The following is a 23,641-nucleotide window of genomic DNA, read 5'->3' as shown; positions in this document are numbered from 1 at the left end:
AGGACCTAAATGCATAAAATAGAAAAAACAATTCAAATCCGACATTTACACAGATCGAACAAGTTGGAGAACACCTTCCATGCCATCGTCGTCCCCAAGAGAAACAAGAAGTCCTCGCCCGATGTCTTAAAAAAAAACCGAAAGATCAGAAGCTCCGTCGACAAAAGAGAGAAGAACTTTCCGTTCTTGAATTCGCCATCGTCTCCTTCTACGATCTTCTGCCCCCACCGCCACCAAATTCTTCCTTACGCTCGAGCAAATCGCCGTACGCCTGAAATCTCCATCTGGGTCGGTCTGTGTCTGGTTGTGCGGATTCGGGGTTGCGGATGGAGGGGTTGCCGACCACCATGAAATCGGAGAGGAGGTGGAGATCCAAGCCTCTCCAGACCACCTCTCGCCCGTCCATCGTCATGGCCTTCTTCTCCTGCGTCGCCTGGCTCTATGTCGCCGGCAGGTTCGTTTTCCTCAGAAACTCTCTGCCCCCCACGAAACCAAACGCCTTGGTCGTCCCGCATTTTGGCTGGGTCGGTTGGCTGCCGAGGGATGGTTTGTGGTTCGGTCGCGATTTCGCGTAGTCGGGTCTCGCGGATCGCTGCTTGAGCTGTCGCTGGAGTGGGAATTTTTCCCCGTTTGTTGGATCTGGAGAGGGAACGAGTGTTTTGTGATCTGGGTTTTGCATCTGTTTGGCTTATCTGGGTTGAAGGAATTGAGCTGTTCGTATTTGGTGGGTCGATCGGCATTATGAATTTTGAATTGCCAATGGTTTCGTTGAAATCAATTTGTATGTTTGGATTAGCTGGTCTAGGATGTTTGAGCTGTTTGTTGAAGCAAGTCGACATTTTTGTTCACTTTCGTCTCTGTGGTTATGGTTTACTTGAGAGACGTAATACTAGACAGTCCAGAAAAGTGTAATTTCCTTGAAGGCCCTTGAAACTTTGGGTTGTTTTGCATCTAAAAACCTGATTTTGATGGGTTAGAACAGAGTAACAGAGGCTTGGAGTCTCTGTACGACCTGAACTTCGTTAATACCATGAAGTGATACTCATTCACATATGCTTCAAGATGTATATATCAAGACCCAAGAATTGGGACGACCAAGTATTGCAATCTTCGTTTATAGGAAAATTGAGGAAGCAAACAGTCTTTTGTCCCTTCAAAATATTAAGCCAGGATTATGCGACCATTACATCAGGTTTAATAGATAAATCCTATTTGAGCTTTTTTTAGCCCCAGTCAAGTTCAATGGCCAATTCGATGATCGGATCAATTCCCATCATATGCCAGTTAAATATTAAGTCTCTTTTTAACTCACTGAACTTATGATCAATTGAATGGGTTAGACCCTGTCAATCTATGAAGTAAAACTTTTCTAGGAACTGCAACTAAATGGTGAGTCACGAGTCATGACTGAGAACCTGGTGAGGATTGAATGGAAATGAGCCATGTCGTGGATTGGGATTAGGGAAAAAGGAGGACATAAGGACACCAGTCAAGATGTTACCTTGATGAATATTATTTCCATATATGTCATAATGTTTTCAAAGATGTAGGTTAGATAGCTGTGGATGAAAATGTGAAATCAAGCTCTTATTTGATGAATGCAAATATATGGCATGTTCATGAATGTTAATATTTTAATTGGATGCTTAGGTTGTGGCAAGACGCGGAGAACAGGACATTGCTGACTAATCTTCTCAATAAGAACTTGGACAAGGTGTTTCTAATGCTTCTTTTTTGCTTCTCTACTCCTCGATTCTGCATCTTCATTGCCTCTTTACTTGAAATTTTACTATAGTCGTGTCCTCTTTTAAATGTTCACACCCTTCACATGTGGAAAAAACAAAATATTAATTCATTAAAAGTACTTGTATCTTTGTCCTACTTATCAAGCTGCAATTAGTAACTGAGATTTGTTTCCTTGGTATCTATTCTAAGGTGCTTGGTGTGTTTTTCTTTGCAGAGGCCAAAAGTACTGTCACTTGAAGACAAATTGGCAGTCCTGGGGTGCAAGTATGCCCCTTATCGTGCTTTCATTAGATTCACTATATTAATTCCGTCAACAGGTGTAATTGAAACATTACCTATGCACATATTGTTTGTTTTCATTTAATTTTTTTGGATCCTAGAGATCTGGAGAGAAGAATCGTTGAAGCTGAGATGGAATTAACATTAGCCAAGAGTCAGGGGTACCTCAAAAACCAGGATCAGAAAAGCAGCACTTCTTCTGGTCAAAAGCTTCTTGCTGTAATTGGAGTTTATACTGGATTTGGTAGTCGTTTAAAGAGAAATGTGTTTAGAGGAACATGGATGCCTAAAGGTACTTTGAGTTATGATTAATGATGGACTACTAGCTGCTTGAACATTTAATTGAGTATCTTTTACGTTTCTAATGGTAGCATGGTTTGCTTATTGTTCATTCATGGATTCCATGAATCTTTTGGTCCTTTTTTCCTTACGATTGGTAAAAAGGGAGAAGGCCTGCTTATTTAAGGGTCACAAACGCAGTGTGTCGGGTTGTTTATTTACATGCCACATGTCATTATGTTTTTTGTCATTCATGGGTTCCATTAATCGTTTGGTGCCTTTTTCCTGACCAATGGTATAAAGGGAGAAAGCCTGCTTATTTAAGGGTCAAATTGCAGCTTGTCAGGCTGTTTATCGCCATGCCACATATCATTATGCCAAGTAATGGGACCAGGGTATCTGCAAATAGCAGTAGCACAAGTTATACAGCTAAGAATTGGGTTGGCTAAATAACTTGTGCCAATGTATGACGGTTATACTCTTGTGAGGTCAGGTTTAAAGTTAGCGCATGCTTTTGCAGAGATCTATTTGATAATTTTAAACCCATTTATTAATATTGAAATTGGTAGCATTCAAGTCTTGAGAGATATGGTTGAATGTGCTGGTCAGACGGTCTGGCTCTGTGTCCTGCATTACTAGCCAAAAGAACCGAACGATAGCATTGAAATAAAAAATTGTCTTTTAAGGATCTTCTGCAAAGCTTCTTGCAGCACATTTACCTTTTCCTGACTATATGACAGCTCATAAGATAGCTTCTGTTCCAACTTCTGTAAAGCTTCTCGGGGGACATTTTCCTCTTAGTTTCTAATTGATATGAATTTAAAGTAGGATAACTATATTAAACACGAGGATTAACCCACACATTGACCTTCTTTAGGGACAATCACTACTATTGCGGCTGCATCTGATGGATCTTTTCTAAACTTTCATTAATTGAATTACAGACCTCTAAAGTACTGTCAAAATTATGTAAGTGAACAAGGTGAATTTAAACTGTGGTGTACTGATAAATGGTGGTCAGTAATTTCGGGTGATGGTATTGACTTATCTCAACCCACAGGATGCCATCAACTCTAGATGATCTTGTCTGGAGATGCTTAGATTAAACTCTTTCATAAGGCTTCGTCTCTCCTCTAGTTATTATTTTGACTTGTGTAAAGAGTTGTCCCTTGTGACCATGTCCATCACAATTTATGCATGATTGATCATAATGTCCCTCGACTTCTAGACAATTTATGTTAATGTTCTGGTGATATTTTTCAGGCGATGCATTGAGAAAGCTTGAGGAAAGAGGAATTGTTATACGTTTTGTAATTGGTCGGAGGTTTTCCCATGCTCTTAAACCCTACTTTTCCTTTTATCCAATGCTTTTACGCATGAATCTGTTATTCATTTATTGTCTTGAAACTGGCAGTGCTAATCGAGGTGATAGCCTAGATCGCAATATTGACGAGGAAAATCGCACGACCAAAGATTTCTTAATCCTTGTAAGCGAGAAGAATTTTCTGCTGCTCAATTTAAATTGGTCAACTTTTTACCTTGGATTAATTGAAGAGATATGTGATCATTTTGGTATTCTTCTTTAATTATCAGATTGCTGTATGAAGTTGTATGTTATTCATGACTTTTCTTTAATAATGAATAGGTCGTGGTTTAAACTCTTAGATGCAATAGCTTAACAATGTGTGACAATAAAAGCTTAGCTGATACTAAATTCTTCTGAAGTAAATGTTCATTCAGTAAATTTACACGGCGGACTCTAATCTTGACTATATTGGCCAAACAAGCAAATCATGGATTATGAACATGCATCTTTCTTTGCTGCTTCATAGGAAGGACATGAGGAAGCCCAAGAAGAGTTGCCCAAGAAAGCTAAGTTCTTCTTCAGTACTGCAGTTCAAATGTGGGATGCAGAGTACTATGTGAAAGTTGATGATAATATTGGCCTTGATTTGGGTAAAGTTCTAGTGCTTTAATGATTTATCTACCCATCATTCATCTGGAAATACTGTTTGCTAAACCTGCAGAGTGTACAAGACTAATGATACTTATTTTTGCGTCTGCCAGAGGGGTTAATCGAAATGCTGGATCGCCGTCGTGGCCAGGATGCTGCTTACATTGGGTGCATGAAATCAGGAGACGTGATTACAGAAGAGTATACACTTCATTACATCTTAGCATAGTCCCATTCTTATGCTCAATATTTTGCTTCTAGTCTAATGTTCTATTTGCTTGGGTTGATAATTTAATAGCTGAGAAGTACATAATAGCACTTAGGCATGCACAATTACCAATTTCTTGTTTTCTTACCACTTTAACAATTCTATGTTATATTTCCTTTGCATGCCAGTGGATGGTGTACTGGATGTGGATCCTGGTTGCTCTCTGTGATATTCTGCCGTACCTATTGAGACCTGAGTAACTTAGCTTTTATTTTTCTTAAATCTCAGGGGAAAGCCTTGGTACGAACCTGATTGGTGGAAGTTCGGAGACGAAAAGTCGTAAGCATCTAAAACTTGGGATAAGATAACACTGCAATGTTATGGAGCAATCTCTTCGCTTTTATGAAAATGAAAAACTCTACCGAGTCATGTCTCTTCCTTTGATTTTTTTTTGTTTTTTTGCATAGATTGTCATTCCAAACATTGCTCTCTCAATTTGGTTATCACTGGTGGAGGATGATCTTCAATGTTACATGATCTATCGATTGCTTTGATCTCTTCCTCTGATTATGGTTCCTTGCATAGATTGTCATTCCAAACATTGCTCTTTAAATTTTGTTATCACTGGTGGAGGATATTCTTCAATGTTACATGATCTATTGATTGCTTTAGCTGCATCTGAATTTGACTGATCAAACTTCCCTATGCAGGTATTTCCGGCATGCATGGGGTTCACTGCTTATACTTTCAAAAAATCTGGCACAGTATATCAATGTAAACAGGTTAGCTATCAATAATTAGCAGGAAGGGAGGATTGACTTTGATGCAAATCATTTGTGAAACTGTGGCTTAGGTTATCTTGGTGGTATGATTCATTATGTTATCAGTAAAGAGACTGATCAAGAGCTTGAAGGTATTCGTTAGAGGAACCATGGATTGGTTGACGTTAATACTTTAAATATACTAGCCATTATCCCTTTATAATTGGGATGACATGTGCGAGATAGAATTAAACAAATTTCATGGTGCTTTGTATTTGGTCGGAATTTGTATGCTCAATTTGAGTAGATTACTTCTATAGCTTTAGGTTATATTCAAAATGGCATCTACTTGCCCATAAAACAGAGCGGTGCATATTGTGCTGAAATTTACTAGCAAATGGATTTATGATTATGAGGAATAGTCTAAGTTTCAAGTTGAGTGCTGCACCATTCTTTGTTCAGCTGAACTGATCCTATTTAGGATTTTTCAGTTTTGTATTCTTTCTGTCCTGCTAAATCTAAGCCACTACTTTGTTGAAAGCAGTGCATCACTGAAGACTTATGCTCATGACGATATATCAATCGGATCTTGGATGATGGGTCTTCAAGCAACATATATAGATGACGACCGTCTTTGTTGCAGTAGTATTAGACAAGGTGATCACTATTTCCATGTTCTCTCTCTCTCTCTCTCTCTCTCTCTCTCTCTCTCTCTCTCTCTCTCTCTCTCTCTCCTTTTATCTTTTCTTTGATTTCATTGAAAGTGAATTGGGTCATAGAGGAAAATGCGACACTAGAGTGGATTTTCATATTCAAACGTCTTAAAGCATGTCTTTTGAACCCTGATTTCTTGGTTGTCACCTAAATTTGTCTCTGTTGGAGCAAGGCAATGTGGTTTCACCTTGGAACTGGTTTATAATATTTCATTCTTAATTCTACTTGCAGACAAGGTATGCTCTGTGGCTTGAAGATACGATGAGCTCACTTGGACGGTGTTCTGTTCCTGGCCAACTTGCTCCTGGTTTTGTTCGTTTTGGGATTCAGTGGTCCGAACACAAACACTGACATTGATGTCTCCTCGTCACACGAGGACTAGTGAGCTGCATAGATCATTTTTTTAGTGTAGATATAATCCACACAAGTGTTTTCTGGAGAGCGGAGAACTTAGATGTCAATGAGAGCTCATATTGAGCATGAGCATGAGCATGAAATGTGGACTTTTGCAGGTAATATATCTTCATTCTTCGCTTTGGAGTTAATGCTTGCTTTTCCCTGCGTTGCGACATTCTCTAATTCCTTCTCAGCATTCGATCCTGTTCAACTTTTATATACAACTGCTAGAAGCTAGAAAGTTGCTTGATGATGCTTGTTCTTTGACTGGACATTCTTCGAATTCCTGGTCAGCCTCGAAAGTGGACAAAGTGGCATGATTGGAGTACAAAGCGGACAGAATCCGACGAGTTTCAATTGTAGATGGTAACATAGTTTGCGAGAGCAAGTCAGAGTTTCGGTAGTAGTCGCGCGGTTGCTCTGGAAGCTTTTTCTTGCACTTTGATGGATCTTGTTGGATGTAGGCTAGGAGTTATATCATGAATATCCTCGAGCTTGACATGACACCATTTCATCTTCAAAATGTGCAACAACCTTGAAGCTTCTGTACCCTTTGGAAGTTCAGGTGTCCAACCCGATTGGCAAACAATCCTTATTTAGGTTAGAGTGGCAAACTTCTGTACACCGGCTCCAAAATTGCTGCTTCGGCCTTCCCTTGCCACAATCACACCGCACCGAAGCTCTTTTCTCCAGCAACAAATCGAAAACCGAGTCCAGAACAAGAGTTACCATTCAATCTTCACTCACCCCTCCACAACTAAATCAAGCCCAAACTCCCTAAAACCAAGTCAAGCCCAAAATCACTTAAAACAGAATTAAGCCCAAATTTACACCCAAATCAAACCTATTTTATTATTATAGCAGCATTAAGCCCTTTTTAGGATCAAATGCAATATGTTTAGAACTTTTTTTTGTAAAATTATCCTAAAAAAAAGTCCTAAACTTATTATAAGTATGTCTAATTCAGTCATAAATCTTTTTATTTGGCCAACTTAATCCTAAACCTTTTGACAATTTGTTAATGTAATCTTTTCGGCCAAATTTGATCGAAAACTGTTGACGTGGACATTTATGTGCTACGGTCGGCGCTGGCGTGAATAGTTTTTGCAATTTTCAGATAATTTTTCTGAATTATTTTTCATTTTTCTTTTCTTTTGTTAATTGGGGGCTGTCGACCTTAGTGGGCCATAATGAGGGCTCGCGGCCCCTTGCCCATTTCTGGGCTGGGTGAGGGTGCCGCGGCCCTCGCGCACCACTACAGAGGCTGCCAACCAGCGGAGGTAAATAAGAAAAAGAAAATACAAAGAAAAAGGAAATAAAAAAGGGAGAAAAAGAAAAGAAAACCTCAAAATACATCAGCGCTTGTCATGTCATGTAAGATAACTGATATTCACGTTAATAATTTTTGGCCAAAATTTGATTGAAGGATTAACAAATCGTCAAAAGGCTCACAATTAAATTGGTCAAATCGAAAGGATTATAACAGAATTGACATCCGCATGATAGGTTCAGGATATTTTTCGGTAAGCTCTCCATTTTCGTTACGTTCCCAAATTCCAAAAATCGGACAGAACCGGGCGGTCCGGCCTTTGGTCCGGTCCTCCGGCGACTCGGTCCGATTCATCCATTAATTTCAGTTCGATATCAGATGGGATTCGGCCGGGCCGGCCGTGTGGATAACACCCGCACGCGCTGCCCCTGCTTCTCTTCTCTCTTCTGCGCAGGCGTCGAGCGCAAACCTCCGGAAAGCGCGAGACGAAGAAGACGACGATGAGCGCATGAAGCTGCGGCTCCCGCTCCAATGGGTTCCCTCCTCAAGCTCTGCAAGCCCTTCTTCTTGACCCGCCTCTCCTCGCTCCCGAACTCTCCGGCGACCGCCGCCGCCACCACCCACCTCGGAACCCGCCATCGTCGCGCGCTCGCCGGGCCCAGGAAGCGGCGCGGCTCGTTCTGCTCCAGTTCTCCGAGCCCGTCTCGGCCGTGCGAGTACTCGAGCGAGCGCGGCGGGGACGGGGCCGATGGCCCGGCTCCGGCTCCGGCGGCGGCGGAGCTCCGGCTGTTCAACACGATGAGCAGGAAGAAGGAGGCGTTCAGGCCCAGAGTGGAGGGCAAGGTGGGGATGTACGTGTGCGGGGTCACCGCTTACGATCTCAGCCACATTGGGCACGCTCGAGTTTATGTCACCTTCGATGTGCTGTACAGGTGCTTCCCTCTTTCTCTGAAAATTAGTGCCGTGTGCATATATGAGGGGTAGTTTTTGGGGGTCAGTATGAGTATTTGTGAGTTAAACTTGAGATTCTTAATTCCATTTCATCGAATTAGGTTGGTGATATTAATGGGGGGAGGTGGAAAGTTTTGGACTTTGATGAGTATTGTTGAGAATTTGGAGACTTCGGCCTATGACTATGTTAGTAAGGGAGAAAAAGTGGGAATGATGAAATTCATTAGGTTGCTGATTTTTGGTTTTGAATTTTTGATTGGATTTGTTATTCTCTCTCTTTCTCTGGGCTAGTGAGGGCGCCGCCACATTTTCAATAGCATGTTTTCCGTATGGAATTCGACTTGAAATGCTAATCAGGATTTTGTGTTGGGTGTTTTTTTGGAAATTAGGCAGATACCTTAAGAATCTGGAGTACGAAGTTTGCTACGTCCGTAACTTCACCGATGTTGATGACAAGGTGAGTTGGATTTATGGGTTGCATTGTTTTCTTTTTAAGACATCACTTATTGCACATATGAAGCTTAGGAGGTAGTTTTGTCCTGTAAAGTGAAGTTTAGCCGTTCCTCTATTGATCATCTGGTGTTTACTGATTCATATTCTGGTCATTGCGTCACTAGTATAGTCATATCATTGGACATTGTGCTATTGGAGCAAAATGTTGACTGCATTTTATCATTGTTCATTGAAACTATAGGAACCTGAATGCAGTGTCCACATTTTGTAGATCATTGCTAGAGCAAATGAACTGGGGGAGGACCCTATCAGCTTGAGCAAGAGATATTGTGAAGAATTTCGTGTCGATATGATGCATCTTCATTGCTTGCCTCCTTCTGTCGAGCCTCGTGTTTCAGACCATATGCCTCAGATAATTGACATGATCAAGAAGGTAATCTTTTGGTATGATGTGTGAGTATTGGCACCATTATAAAATCAAGCAATAGTGTGCGCTTCAAGCACGGAACGGGTGCTCATGAATGCAGAGTTTGGCTGTACAAATCCTTTGATCATAACCTATTTCAGTGGCTTATAAGTTTCTGGAGTATTCAATAGTCAGTGTCTTTCAATTTTGTTTAGTTAAATCTCGCTACAACCTGCTCCGTGGTTCTAAATTTGGATTGAATTATGTCCTTTCTTGGACAGATTTTGGATAATGGTTGCGCATACCAAATTGACGGAGATGTGTACTTCTCTGTTGACAAGTTTCCCGAATATGGACAACTATCTGGGCGAAAACTAGAAGATAATCGAGCTGGGGAGAGAGTTGCAGTGGACTCGAGGAAGAAAAATCCTGCTGATTTTGCTTTATGGAAGGTACTGCAATTGCAAGATGCACCTTTTTATCTCAGATTTGTTTGAACATTGTAACTTCTACGCAGAAAGAAAAGAAGATTGTGTTTCCACATTAATTTTCCATCAGACTGCTGTCTCCTCATTAGATTTAGTTTGCTTCTGCCAATGACTGCTGGAGATACATGCTAAGGGATTGCTTTATTAGATCAGGAAAAAAATTCAATAATGCTTCATCTTGCTGATCACTCAAATCTTGTTCCAGAGTAGCATTTTATGAAGCTAGTAATGACAGCATATTCTGATTATATCCTAGTATAGTTGTGCTATTTCTGTGAGAGAGTTTGCGAGAAAGCTGAACTTGTATCCTGGAAAGATCATCACCCAGCAGATTATTTTTGAAGTTTCTTATCTTTGTCTGTCTGAAATTAGGTGCTGATCTAACAAGGAATAGAGTTAATGAGTATAGAGTTAATGAGTATTGTTTCTAATTATGTTGCAGTCTGCAAAGGAGGGTGAGCCCTTCTGGGAGAGTCCTTGGGGTCCTGGAAGACCTGGATGGCATATAGAGTGCAGTGCCATGAGTGCCGCCTATTTGGGTTATTCATTTGACATTCATGGTGGAGGAATGGATCTTGTCTTTCCACACCATGAGAATGAAATTGCTCAGAGCTGCGCGGCATGTAGAAAGAGTAATATAAGCTACTGGATACACAATGGTTTTGTCACTGTGGATTCAGAGAAGATGTCAAAATCCCTTGGGAACTTCTTCACGATTCGCCAGGTGAAAAATTTGAGGTCAATTATTTGTCTGATCCTTGATGATTGTAGTTCCTCTGTGTGATTTTTTATCCTTTGAAGTTAGATTTGATTTTGCTTGACTCTCTTTGATAGGTGATCGAGTTGTACCATCCACTAGCTTTGAGACTTTTCTTGTTGGGGACCCACTATCGATCGCCAATAAATTATGCTGATGTACAGCTCGAGAGTGCATCAGAACGTATGTATTACATATATCAGGTATGAAATCTGCTTCTAAGTGCTCTCTCTCTCTCTCTCTCTCTCTCTCTCTCTCTCTCTCTAGCATTGTCTATAGCCTAGAAAGACCATGCTTCAGGAAGATTCTTTTGTTCTAACATTTGAAATGTCCAACTGGTAATTCAAGTTGCAGAAAGGACAGAAGCAGGGCAGAGAAAAAGCAGAAAATCAGTTAAGGATGAAACAAAACATCCACCTGATAAGAGGGAAAATTTACCTACCTCTGTGGATATCAATCTACTCGAATAACTACACATTGCTATTTGGGTACTCTTTCCTCTCGTGTTAAATTAATCATTTAATACGCCCAAAATATGGATAATGGAATGCTGCTAGTGTGTTAGCAAAGTGGAATTCAAGCTAAAACATGATAAGACAATCTGCCTCTCAAAATTGAGACGTAAATTCCCCTTATTCTCCAATTTTTAACGGACATTAGAAATACATGGAAACATTAAATCATATTCATATTTAACATAGGTCCTTACTATGTCCGTCTGATGACTGCAGAGACTAGAATACCGTGGTCTTGCATTTTCTCTTTTGCAGCGCGATCAGAGCATTGGTCTCAAAGTGCATTGATTTGTCTGCCTATGTTGGAATTTATATTCACATGAATTAGTTATTAATTTGCCTCAGCTCATGCAAAACTTGAATATAAGTATTTATCTGCAATGTTGTCACAAGTTTAACAAGCACTGATTGAATACTGAATTGCTTTTTTTTGACACAATGGATTTAAATTTTGTTGCAGACTTTGTACGACTGTGAAAATGTTGTTAGTCAACATGCAGTCCGGCAAGATAACATCCCATCTGATGCACTGGAATGCATTACGAAGTTCGAGAATGAATTTGTGGCCTCGATGTCTGATGATCTTCACACTCCCGTTATTCTGGCAGCACTTTCTGACCCGCTGAAGAACATTAATGATCTGCTGCATACCCGTAAGGTCAGGAAACCAGGGTTTACGATTATGCAATCCGTCATTATCAAGACAATTCTTATAGGGTGTCTGATGTTTGACCTAACATGGTCCTATTTGATGAAGCTTTACCTTTCTCAGTTCAATTATTTTCGTAATCATCTCAAATTAACATCTTATCTATGTGGCGTATTTGCCGATCTGTCTCAATGATGAAATTTCGATAGATACAGTATATCAATATGGTAATCTGCTTGCTTTTCCTTTTTATTTACGAGTGGTACTATTTCTTTGGCGTATATGGTATGATTTTGACGATGCATGCAGGGGAGGAAGCAACAACTGCGAATGGAATCACTGGCTGCTCTAGAAAAAGTAATCAGGAACGTTTTGACTGTTTTAGGACTACTACCCGGCGGTTATTTAGAGGTATGAATGCCTGCTTTTATATAGGAATGATGTTCATGATGTTACGTAGCATCCAGGAGCTCCATTTCTTGCATTCATGTCATAGATATTTGTAAAAAATTGCATTTATTTTTGCTGTATTATACCTTTCTGCAAGTGTCCCAAGGAATAATTCCCTGAATAGTGTGTGAAAATTTCGTCTCAATTATTGGCATATTCCTTCGCATTTAGTGTCGTCTTTTCTGTTTTTAAGGATGAAATTCATGGCCTTTGCTTCAGATGTTTGCTCATTGGGAAGTTGCGTTGCCGTTCTTGATTTGTAGTAATCAACGGTCTATTTCTCCTTGCAGGTATTGCAACAGCTGAGGGAAAAAGCGCTGAAGCGCGCAAAATTAACAGAAGAGGTGGTCCTGCAAAAAATCGGAGAGAGAACCGCCGCAAGGAATGCCAAAGAGTACGACAAGTCAGACGCGATAAGGAAAGATTTGGCCGCTGTAGGGATTGCTCTCATGGACAGTCCCAACGGGACAACTTGGAGACCATCCGTCCCTCTCGCAATGCAAGAGCAGATGGCTCCTATGACATAAGCGGTCCCCAACATGCCAAAATCAACGTACGTCTTCATCGAGCTGCTCCGTTTAACATCTACTTTTTTAGGTGAAATCAGGTTAGGAACGGGTTCCGGGATTTTTTGAGACTCGAGGCGAATGGAAAAACGCAATTTGTCATGTTCAGTTGAATCAAAGTTAGATACGGAGTCAGAGTTTGGGGCTATACCAAATTATTCTTTTTAAGATTATCCTTGCCTGAAGGAATTGCCCAAAAAAAGTAAAGGACACATTAAATTGCCGATTATATGAGCGCAGAAAGCTTGGTGACACTTTTGTCCCCATTTTTGTCGTTTTATTTGTTCATGATTTTTTGTTTCTCTTGTATTGTCATGAAATGTTTTTCTAAGGGAAGCTCATCATATATAATGTCTTTCTTTCAAGTAAAAACACAATTTAGCTTGACAAAATCGACAAAATGTCGAATGCAGGACAATCAGTCTGATGGAATGGGTCCATAAAACACGAGTTGCAAGAAAGGATTTATTCAAGTGACTGCAGAGCTTCTTGCTCTTCGGTCATGCATACCCCCAAGGATTTGTCGACTTAGAAAAGAAAAGAAAGTAATGGGTTATTGTCTCGGTGAATGCTACAATGTTCCGGATGTTTCAATCGCAACTGAGGAAATGATGAAGAGAATTTTGTCCATGAAACACTATTCGTTTGCCATTGGTTGGTCACATTGAGTGAGGACATATGTAGGCGACGCCTCAGTGACCAGATTCATGTTTTTCCCTTTGTGGATGCAGAGTGTAGTTGGAGATCATTTTTGAGTACTCGTCATGTTAAAGTAATCTTCATTTCTACCTATTATCTACTGTTAAAGATAATCTGTCGTGCACACAAAACTTTGCCAAATTCACAAAATGGGATATTCATGAACATTCACTGTTCAATCTATAAAAGGTTGCCGACCTCAGGAGCAACTGTCATGTCCTTTCTCTTCTTTTTTTGGTATTAATCGGTCTCTTTCCTTTTTCGATCATGTTGAAACAGCATGGTCCAAATCTGTTGTTTCTTTATGAACATGGTTGCTGCACCACTGCACATTCAGTCTCAGCTCCAAAGTCCACCCCTCATTCCATCTTGAGAGAGACTTTACACCTCGAATGCAGAGTGTCAGGACTATCTTCTCTTCCCTCATGAGGCGATAGCCTTCATGTTATTCCCACAATCAAGCAGAGTGTGTTCAGGCTTAAAGTTCCATTAAATCTCTGTGCTAGAGAGACGAATAAACTTTTGACATAAACAAAGAACTGCCATTGGGTCTATCATTAAGCTTCTGTGTGCGGCTTTGCTTCTGCTTCACTTAAGTAAAGGTGAGCGTCTCGTTCTTGATTACACAATGAAGTGCGACATATCAAGTTGTGCCTTCAGAGAAGCTTGGAGCACGAGGTTTACTTCTTGCGGCAAATTTTTTGCACGGACGCACGCTTGTAGCCCGGGCGATGTGAGCCTAGCCCAGTACGGCATGGGCGATCTGTACATGCGCAAGCCAGTGTACAACGTGACGATCCATAATGGGTGCACTGACTGCGCTGTGGTCAATATGTCCCTAAGCTGCCCAAGGTTCAAGTCCGCGATGCCAATTAACCCTAGCGTCTTCGACCTTCCGACAACTATTGCATCATCAGGCATGGCAGCGAGATCTTCATTGACATGACGGTCAACTTCACCTACGCCCGGGACTATCAGCACCCTTTCGAAGTCACGCATCTTGATTTTGCGTGTCGCTCCACCTCCGAAAATCGAAGGATAAGGGCGCGGCGATGATTGTTAGTGGTTGATGAGGTTCTTCATATTATGGTTTTCCTAGCCCTAGACATGGGATCGTGTTGCATAATTCGTAGTCCTATGTTCGCTTGTCCATGTTTGTAGCTGGTGGCCTTCTGTTTCCCATTAATAATTCAATGAACAGTCTTGTTGCCATGAGGCTAGATGAGTAGCGGGGGGTGCAATATCACAAGTTGAGTCTGGTCGCTGCACTGTTAGGTTCGAACTCGACCCGACTCACATCTTTTGCGCTGATGCTCAGTTAGAACTCGATTGAGTTTTACATGTCGTGCTCGATCGAACACGACTTGCAATGTAATAGAGAAACTCCGACTCGGCTCGACTAGGTTGGATCATATATATAACGATATGATCTGCAATTTTGAGATCTTTACTGTCTCATTTTACGAGCACTAGCAAAAAAAAAAAAAGACATGCTCACTGGAAGTTTTAAAACTTATTACGAAAGTGCAATCAAGTCCTAAACTTTGTCAAATTGATTCAATCGAGTTCTAAAGTTAACACCGTTTAACTTATTAACGAAAAATGTTGACATGGCACTAACGTGACTGAATTATGAAACATAAGACTAAAATTTAACCTAAATTTAATTTTTAATACTATTTTTATTTAAATTAAATTAAAAATATAAGCTAAACACAAAAAGGAGGAGGAGAAGTCAGGCGGCGAGGGCTGCAACCCCTTGCTGCCGCCACCCCATCATCGTTGGGAGGGGCCGACGAGAGTAGGGGATGGCCGACGCCAGTCGCCGGCCCTTGCCCAGACCTGTCTGAGGGCTACCAACCCCCGCTAATGGCGGCCCTCCCCTTTTTTTTAAACAAATATTCAACTTGTTTTTAAATTTTTATTTAAAATAAAATTTGTATTAAAATTTTAAAAAAGTCACTTCATTGTCACGTAGAAAAGGAAAAATAATAAAAAAATCCAAGTTAGCATTTTCAACTTCCAACTCGATGTGGAAGAAACCGAAGTCAAGTTCTTCTTTGACGTACGAGAGCGATTCCATCTTCATCTCCATGATCAAACTGATTCAAATTCCTCTCTCTCTCTAGATGTGTTCTGCAGAGGGTAGGGTGTAGCATCCCAAATTTCCGTCGGCTTGTCACACAAATACAATCAAGTAAGTACAGTGACAATTAGGACGTTTGTCAATGGAAATAGAGAAATGCCGGTTTAGAGGACTCGGGTACCGTCCTGACATTTTTACTATCTTCACATTCATCACCGCACCTCACAACACTATTGTGTTTATTCCCGCACGAACCGTCCGACGATCCCCATCCTTTTAAGTCCAAACATCAACTGCTGAGTACACTACTCCTCTTATCATACTTGTCTTGACATGAAAATCCGAGCTTCGGTTTTATTTCTCACCACCATTGTCACATTTGCTCGGCCTATTTCTCCTTATTTTCTTTTCTTTCCGCCTTCCTTCTTTTCCGTCACTTGGCGGGGACATGCGCCAAATGGCGCCAGAAAGTTGCCGAGTGGCAACCTCCCATCACGCCCCCGATCATTTCATGCTTCATGCAGAGGGGAAATGACCCTCAAAAGTCTCTCTCTCTCCTCCAGATCAGTTTCTTCTTCTGCTTCTTTTCTCTCTTCCTCGGCTGTTCCGCCTGAAGCCGCCCGATATTGCTCGATCACTGGCACCGTTCACCGCGACTTCGCCGGAGAAGACTGGACGTCGGTGACCTCCCCCACTGTCCATGAGCTCAGGACGACGAGCAGGAACCTTGAGGAGCCACCGGATTTTTCTCTCTTCCCTGGAACAGCGCCGCACCGCGCCGAGTTCTTCCGATTGAGGCAAGTGAAGTTCTAACATCCTATACCAAACGGTGACTGTTTGCATGCTGAATTGGAGTCTCGGATGGGTGTCGGAAATAATTGTGACTGTTGTAGTTGGCTGTGTGGGTTGTGATAGTGAGCGGTGGGCGATACCGCGAGTGGAAAGGGGGGCGACGATGCTCAGTCCGCGAGTCCAAGGGGAAGGATGACTCGGTGAGGGCGCAATTGTGGTTGGCTAGTGAACAGTGAGTAAATTTTGAGTGATGTAGAGTGTGTAAGTCTAAGTGAGAGAGAGAAATGCTGGAAAAAGCAGTGATACTCATCGCTGGGGAAGAAAATGGAGCCTAGGTTGTTGAGTCACGTGATCTTATTTTACCATGTTTATCTACCATATTATAGTCAGTTGTTTGTTGTCCTAGTTTTTAGGAGTGTTTTATAGTGGTGCTGAACATGGGTTTGCGTTTTACCAAGTCAGTAGGTGGTTTTTGCACGTTGCTGTTTTTAGGAGTTAGTGGATGTACTTTCTTTCTTAACCCTCATGTATTAGCTCTTTAAAAGAGCATCCGTTGTAAGCATTCTTCTTTTTTTTTTAAGAAGTAAGAAATAGACGTACTTCATTGCATATTGTCAGTTTTCTTTCTCTCTAATACTGTAACAGTGGTATCAGAGCCTGGTTGTGAGAAGGCAGCAGCAATTTTTCAATGGCCACTGATAATTTCGTTCAGCCAGCTATCCCTCGCTTTGATGGTCACCATGATCATTGGAGCATGTTGATAGGGAATTTCCTGCTGTCCAAAGAGTACTGGCATGTCGCTGATTCCGGAGTAGCAGAACTAGCAACTGGAGTGGTATTGACTGATACACAAAAAACTGACGTAGATGCATTGAAACTAAAGGATCTAAAAGCCAAGAACTACCTTTTTCAAGCTATCGATCGATCAACCTTGGAGACAATTCTTTGCAAAGACATCTCCGAGCATATTTGGGATGCAATGAAGAAAAAGTATCAAGGGAATGTGAGGGCAAAGCGCATGCAACTTCAAGGGCTTCGGACGGAATTTGAGAACCTACGTATGAAGACCGGCAAATCCGTTACTGATTACTTATCAAGAACAATGATGATCACTAACAAGATGCGGATCCATGGCGAGAAGATGGATGGCGTCACCATCATCGAGCATATTCTTCGATAAATGACATCGAAATTTAATTTCGTTGTTTGTTCTATAGAAGAATCTAAAGATATTGATGAACTTTCAATTGATGAGTTGCAAAGTTCTTTGCTGGTTCATGAGCAAAAAATTGTCCGGCAAGATAAAGAGGAACAAGCATTAAAGGCAGTAGCCAATCCAAGAGGTCCTGATCGTGGGAAAGGGAGATGGAAGGACAAAGATTCACACCAGAAATCAAATGAGGATCATGCTTCTGATTCCAAATGGAAAGCGAAATGCCGTGACAACAACTATTCAACTGGTAACAAATCGAAGTTTGTAGACAAGTTAAATGTTGAATGTTATAGATGTCATAGGTATGGCCACTATAAGTCTGAATGTAGAACCAATCTCAACAAAAATCGTGGTGTAAAATCAAATTTTGCAGAGAAAGTAGAAGAATTGTCACTGTTGATGGCTTGTCATGCACAAGAAGAGGTTCATCACAATTTGTGGTATTTAGATACCGGCTGCAGCAATCACATGTGTAGAGATAAGTCTGTATTTTCAGACTTGGATGAATCGTTCCGTAACACTCTGACGTTTGGCGACAAATCTTCAGTTTCTGTCATGGGCAAAGGCAACGTTAAGATCCACACCAAGGAGAACTCTACTCAGATTATTTCTAACGTTTACTTTGTTCCAGATTTGAAAACCAACTTGCTTAGCATTGGTCAGTTACAAGAGAAGGGATATGAGATCTCTATCAAAGATGGAGTTTGTCACATTCAAGATGAAAAGTTGGACTTAATTGCTCAAGTCAACATGACAACAAACCGGATGTTTCCACTATATCTCGACAACACCACCCAATGGTGCTTCTCTGTGAGATTGAAGGACGAAGCCTGGTTGTGGCATTTTCGCTATGGACATCTGAATTTCGGTGGTCTAAAAACACTGCAGCAAAAGAATATGGTGACAGGTCTTCCGCAAATTCAAAGTCCTTCTCAAGTTTGTGAAGAGTGTGTTGTTGGCAAACAACATCGAGACCCATTTCTGAAAGGAAAAACATGTAGAGCGAAGCAGATGTTGGAACTGATTCATTCAGACTTATGCGGACCCATTAATCCGACATCAAATGGTGGTAAACGTTATTTTATAACGTTGATTGATGATTATAGTCGGAAAACCTGGGTTTATTTTCTACGGGAGAAGTCCGAAGCTTTTTTAGCTTTCAAAAACTTCAAAGTACTAGTCGAAAAAGAAGCAAACACACTTATAAAGACTCTTTGCAGTGATCGTGGCGGAGAATATAACTCACAAGAATTCGTAAATTTTTGTGAGACTCATGGAATTCAAAAACAATTTACAACAGCTTATACGCCGCAGTAGAATGGCATTGCAGAGAGGAAGAATCGCATGATTGTGAACATGGTACGAACCATTTTGGCAAGAAGTGGTGTCCCAAGAAGTTTTTGGCCTGAAGCTGTCAATTGGAGCATTCATGTATTGAACAGAAGCCCCACACTTGCTGTTCAAACCTGACGCCTGAAGGAGCTTGGAGTGGACGCAGACCAAGTGTCGAGCATTTCAGAATCTTCGGTTGCATAGCATTTGCCCACATTCCAAATCAGAAGAGGAGCAAGCTTGATGACAAAAGTGAAAAATGCATTTTTCTTGGTGTTAGTGAGCAATCAAAAGTGTACAAATTGTACAATCCTATCACCAAGAAAATTGTCATCGGTCGTGACGTGATTTTTGATGAAGAGCGGTTCTGGATTTGGGATGAAAACAATGTTGAACAACAAATACAAGCTGATTTTGATGGAGAAAATGGAGAAAAAATGCAGCAGCCTTTGGAGAATGCACAATCTGTAGAAAATGAGCAACAACCAGAAATCAATGAATCCATTTCAGCCTCTGAAATAGTAGATGAACAACGACCTCAACCTGTTGGAAGAAGGCCTGCATAGATGACTGATTATGAGGTAATCGAGATTGACCAAACTGAAGATCCCCTTACTCATTTTGCTTTATTCTCAAATTGCGATCCAGTAGCTTTCAAAGATGCCATTAAAGAACCAAAATGGCGGAAGGCGATGGATGCTGAAATTGCAACCATTGAAAGAAATAATACTTGGGAGTTGACAGAGCTTCCGAAAGGGCAAAAGACCATTGGCGTGAAGTGGGTGTACAAGACGAAGCTGAAGGAGAATGGTGAAGTTGATTAGTACAAAGCTCGCTTAGTCACAAAAGGCTACAAGCAAGAGTTCGGCATTGACTACAAAGAAGTGTTCGCTACAGTTGCTCAACATGACACAATCAGGTTGGTGATCGCACTGGTGGTGCAAAACTCAGGGCCTATCTTCCAATTGGACGTGAAATCGGCATTTTTACATGGCAACTTGGAAGAGCAGGTATTTATTGATCAACCTCCTGGTTATGTAAAGTTTGGAAGTGAGCACAAAGTGTATAAACTAAACAAGGCTTTATATGGACTAAAACAAGCTCCAAGGGCTTGGTATAGTCGTATAGAGGCCTATTTTCTGAAGGAAGGTCTTCAAAAGTGTCCATATGAGCATACACTTTTTGTCAAAACTGGAGATGAAGGGATGATGCTTATTGTTTGTTTATATGTGGATGATTTGATTTATACTGGAAATGATAGAGCCATTTTTGAAAAATTTAAGTAGTCTATGATGCTTGAATTTGATATGTCTGATCTTGGAAAGTTGCACTATTTTCTTGGGATAGAAGTTGTTCAATTCGCTTGTGGAGTTTTCATTTCACAAAGAAAATATGTGCAAGACATTTTAGACAGGTTCCAAATGAAGAATTGTAATCCTTCTAGCACACCAACTGAGGCGGGTTTGGAGTTAGTGAAAGATTTTGAAGGAAAGAGAGTTGACAGCAATATGTACAAGCAAATTGTGGGAAGCTTAATGTATTTGACTGCAACAAGGCCAGATATAATGTATTCTGTGAGTTTTATAAGCAGATATATGGAGAATCCTACTGAGATGCATCTCTTTGCTACCAAGAGAATTTTTCGATACTTGCAAGGTACGACTAGTTTTGGACTGCTCTACAAGAAGGGAGAAAACTCAAGCTTGATGGGCTTCACTGATAGTGATTATGCTGGAGATCAAGATGATTGAAAGAGCACTTCCGGATATGTATTTATGTTGGGTTCAGGAGCTATTTCATGGTCATCAAAGAAGCAGCCGATTGTCACTTTATCAACCACTGAAGCTGAATTTGTTGCTGCAACTTCATGTGCTTGTCAAGCTATTTGGTTGAGGAAAATTCTTGAAGAACTTCATTTCAAGAGTCAAGGACCTACTGCAATTTATTGTGACAATAGTTCAACAATAAAGCTCTCCAAAAATCCTATTTTACATGGAAGAAGCAAATATATAGATGTGAAGTTTCACTTCTTAAGGGATCTCACGAAGGAAGGAGTCATTGATCTCATCTACTGTAGAAGTGAGGATCAAGTTGCTGATATTTTTACTAAATCCCTCAAGTTGGCTGCATTTCAAAAGCTGGGAAACCTGCTTGGTGTTGACAAGTTGTATTAAACTGAATATTGGCAAACTTTCAGTTTAAGGGAGGGATTGTTGAGTCACATGATCTTATTTGACCATGTTTATCTATCCTATTATAGTCAGTTGTTTGTTGTCCTAGTTTTTAGGAGTCAGTTTTATAGTGGTGCTGAACATGGGTTTGTGTTTTACCAAGTTAGTAGGTGGTTTCTGGACGTTGCTGTTTTTAGGAGTTAGTGGATGCACTTTCTTTCTTAACCGTCATGTATTAGCTCTTTAAAAGAGCATCCGTTGTAAGCATTCTGTTTTTTTTTTAAGAAGTAAGAAATAGACGTACTTCATTGCATATTGTCAATTTTCTTTCAGAAAAAGTACACCACAAGTGCCATAACTTGTGTACGGCGATCACTTTGGTGCCATAACATTTTTTCGGATCACTTTGGTGCCAAGTCGGAGGAAAAGAGATCACTTTAGTGCCAATTTGGCCGGAAATCCGACGTGGCATTTTTAATTAATTTTTGACGCCGACGTGGCTCACCGGAGGCTGAGTCAGCGTGTGCAGTCAGCATTTTTTATTTTAAATAAATTTTTCCAACGTGTACAGTCAGCATTTTTAATTTTAAATATTTTTTTTCCTTTTTTTTTTCTTCTTTCCTTTTTCTTTTCTTTTCTTTTTTTTCTTTTCTCCCCTCGCCGGGCGGTTGCCGGTGGCTGGCCGACCACCGGCGAAGCCCGGGAAGGGCTGGGCGAGGCTTGCCCATGGCCGGCGAGGGGCGGCCTCACGAGATCTGGGCGAGGCGACCCTCGCCGGCGACAGGCGAGGCCGGCCCGGCGAGGAAGCCCTCGCCGGGCGGGCGAGGGTCGCCCTCGCCCGAGCGGGCGTGGGCGACCCTCGCCCGACGCCGGCGAGCGACCCTCGCCCGCCCGGGCGAGGGCTTCCTCGCCGACGCCGGGCGAGGTCGCCCTCGCTAGATCCGGCGAGGAAGCCCTCGCCCGGGCGGGCGAGGTCGCCCACTCCCGACTCGCGGCGAGGCGACCTCGCCCGCCCAGTGAGGGCGACCCTCGCCCGCCGCGAGGGCTTCCCTCGCCCTACGCCGGCGAGGGTCGCCCTTGCCGGATCCGGCGAGGGCGACCCTCAGCCCTCGCCTGGGCCGGCGAGGGGCGGCCTCGCCTGGGCCGGCCTCGCCTGTCGCCGGCGAGGGTCGCCTCGCCCAGATCTGGCGAGGCCGCCCCTTAACGGCCATGGGCAAGGCCGCCCTCGCCCAGCCCTTCCCGGGCTTCGCCGATGGCCAGCCGGCCACCGGCAACCGGCCGGCGAGGGGAGAAAAGAAAAAAACGAAAAGAAAAAGGAAAGAAGAAAAAAAAAGGAAAAAGAATATTTAAAATTAAAAATGCTGACTGTACACGCTGAAAAAAATTATTTAAAATAAAAAATGCTGACTGTACACGCTGACTCAGCCTCCGGTGAGCCACGTCAGCGTAAAAAATTAATAAAAAATGCCACGTCGGATTTCCGGCCAAATTGGCACTAAAGTGATTTCTTTTCTTCCGACTTGGCATCAAAGTGATCCGAAAAAAAGTTATGGCACCAAAGTGATCGCCGTACACAAGTTATGGCACTTGTGGTGTACTTTTGCCATTTTCTTTCTCTCTAATACTGCAACATAGGTGGCGATCGTAACTAGTGTGGCGACAAGGTTGAATTCGTAGACGGTTCGGGGAGGACGGTGTGACAAGTTGTCAATTGAGGAAACAAATTGAAGTTCTTGTGAGTATAGACCAGAACGAATACCAGGGAAATGCAAGTGGATGATGGCAAGCGTATTGCACGGTCAAGATAGTCATGGAGAGAGAGGCGTATGTTTAGTAGTAGGGTTGAACAGTGAGTTGAGATAGTCAATTGATGATCCATGAATAGTTTAGCGGAATGACAAGCTAGGTGGAGCAGCACAACATGTTCTGTATATTAGTTAGTCTTATTTTCCATGACTTGTGAAGTGTTCTGTTGGAATTATATTCAGTCAATCATAAGTTCTAGCCAGGCTAAGAAACCCGTGACATTGAGATAAGTGGAATGTCCATGAAGGCTGGTGTAATGAATAGGTAAATTATTGTGTTTGTGCTTGCGTGGGGGAAAATATCATTGAATGCCGTTGGTTAGTGAACTGACGATGCCCCGCGGAGCTAGTAGGGAATAGCGGGATGCCTAGTGATCGTGTGAACTAGATGCCTAGGATGAGTGTTCCTTAGATGCCCCGGGAGTGTGATCGGGATGTCGTGGTCAGTGGATCACAAAGCCTGCGCGGGCCGATGAGAGTATCGGCATACACCGCGGTAGATCGGAGAGCGCACCGCACCTTGCCAGACGGGAAGTGTTCCTCCTTGCGTGACCGGCGAGCGCACCGGGCATGGGGCTCGGAGTTGATGTTGAAGTACCATTGCAAGCATTTAACTGTTTATTCATCTTTGAGTCATATGATTTCTCATTGTTATTGATCCTTGAATCTCTACTCTTTAGGATTTGGTAATGGAATGTGCA

At 41.9% G+C, this 23,641-nt stretch overlaps 2 protein-coding genes across 7 annotated transcripts; both read left to right on the top strand.

The window, feature by feature from the left end:
• Nucleotides 1-322: 322 nt before the first annotated feature.
• LOC115686239 (hydroxyproline O-galactosyltransferase HPGT3) lies at nucleotides 323-6,888 on the top strand. 2 transcript variants are annotated; one of them, XR_008818200.1, is made up of 13 exons: nucleotides 323-454; nucleotides 1,651-1,714; nucleotides 1,961-2,010; nucleotides 2,127-2,317; nucleotides 3,568-3,628; nucleotides 3,719-3,791; nucleotides 4,137-4,260; nucleotides 4,372-4,459; nucleotides 4,755-4,805; nucleotides 5,177-5,248; nucleotides 5,772-5,884; nucleotides 6,173-6,453; nucleotides 6,632-6,888. XR_008818200.1 is itself a non-coding variant. In XM_030611463.2 (12 exons), the coding sequence occupies exons 1-12, from the start codon at nucleotides 327-329 to the stop codon at nucleotides 6,193-6,195; spliced, it is 1,038 nt and encodes a 345-aa protein (XP_030467323.1). In that variant the 5' UTR covers nucleotides 323-326; the 3' UTR covers nucleotides 6,196-6,486. The 2 variants fall into 2 exon arrangements, 1 of the variants encoding a protein (XP_030467323.1); XM_030611463.2 differs by lacking the exon at nucleotides 6,632-6,888 and having other exon boundaries at nucleotides 6,173-6,486.
• A 1,132-nt stretch (nucleotides 6,889-8,020) lies between these two features.
• LOC115686157 (cysteine--tRNA ligase, chloroplastic/mitochondrial) lies at nucleotides 8,021-13,632 on the top strand. 5 transcript variants are annotated; one of them, XM_056318898.1, is made up of 10 exons: nucleotides 8,034-8,539; nucleotides 8,952-9,015; nucleotides 9,283-9,444; nucleotides 9,699-9,869; nucleotides 10,348-10,629; nucleotides 10,740-10,865; nucleotides 11,638-11,835; nucleotides 12,136-12,237; nucleotides 12,567-12,829; nucleotides 13,256-13,632. In XM_056318898.1, the coding sequence occupies exons 1-9, from the start codon at nucleotides 8,139-8,141 to the stop codon at nucleotides 12,801-12,803; spliced, it is 1,743 nt and encodes a 580-aa protein (XP_056174873.1). In that variant the 5' UTR covers nucleotides 8,034-8,138; the 3' UTR covers nucleotides 12,804-12,829; nucleotides 13,256-13,632. The 5 variants fall into 5 exon arrangements, with proteins under 5 accessions (XP_056174875.1, XP_056174874.1, XP_056174873.1 ...); XM_056318900.1 differs by lacking the exons at nucleotides 12,567-12,829; nucleotides 13,256-13,632 and adding an exon at nucleotides 11,017-11,150 and having other exon boundaries at nucleotides 8,021-8,539; nucleotides 12,136-12,242; XM_056318899.1 differs by lacking the exons at nucleotides 12,567-12,829; nucleotides 13,256-13,632 and adding an exon at nucleotides 11,011-11,150 and having other exon boundaries at nucleotides 8,022-8,539; nucleotides 12,136-12,242.
• The last annotated feature ends 10,009 nt before the right edge of the window (nucleotides 13,633-23,641 follow it).

The sequence above is a fragment of the Syzygium oleosum genome, unplaced genomic scaffold (genome assembly GCF_021117445.2).
Source record: "Syzygium oleosum isolate NSW1041296 unplaced genomic scaffold, Sole_v2.1 Sole_v2.16, whole genome shotgun sequence".
Taxonomy (NCBI): Eukaryota; Viridiplantae; Streptophyta; class Magnoliopsida; order Myrtales; family Myrtaceae; genus Syzygium; species Syzygium oleosum.
Note: the sequence above shows the minus strand (reverse complement) of the source record. Positions and strands in the feature narration are given on the sequence as shown.

Coding starts and splice junctions, on each gene's coding strand:
- LOC115686239 (XM_030611463.2), top strand. CDS start 327: ATGGAGGGGTTGCCGACCACCATGAAATCGGAGAGGAGGTGGAGATCC. Junction 3,792..4,136: donor CCAAAGATTTCTTAATCCTT/GTAAGCGAGAAG, acceptor GCTGCTTCATAG/GAAGGACATGAGGAAGCCCA. Junction 5,249..5,771: donor CAGTATATCAATGTAAACAG/GTTAGCTATCAA, acceptor TGTTGAAAGCAG/TGCATCACTGAAGACTTATG.
- LOC115686157 (XM_056318898.1), top strand. CDS start 8,139: ATGGGTTCCCTCCTCAAGCTCTGCAAGCCCTTCTTCTTGACCCGCCTC. Junction 10,630..10,739: donor ACTTCTTCACGATTCGCCAG/GTGAAAAATTTG, acceptor TCTCTTTGATAG/GTGATCGAGTTGTACCATCC. Junction 10,866..11,637: donor GTATGTATTACATATATCAG/GTATGAAATCTG, acceptor ATTTTGTTGCAG/ACTTTGTACGACTGTGAAAA.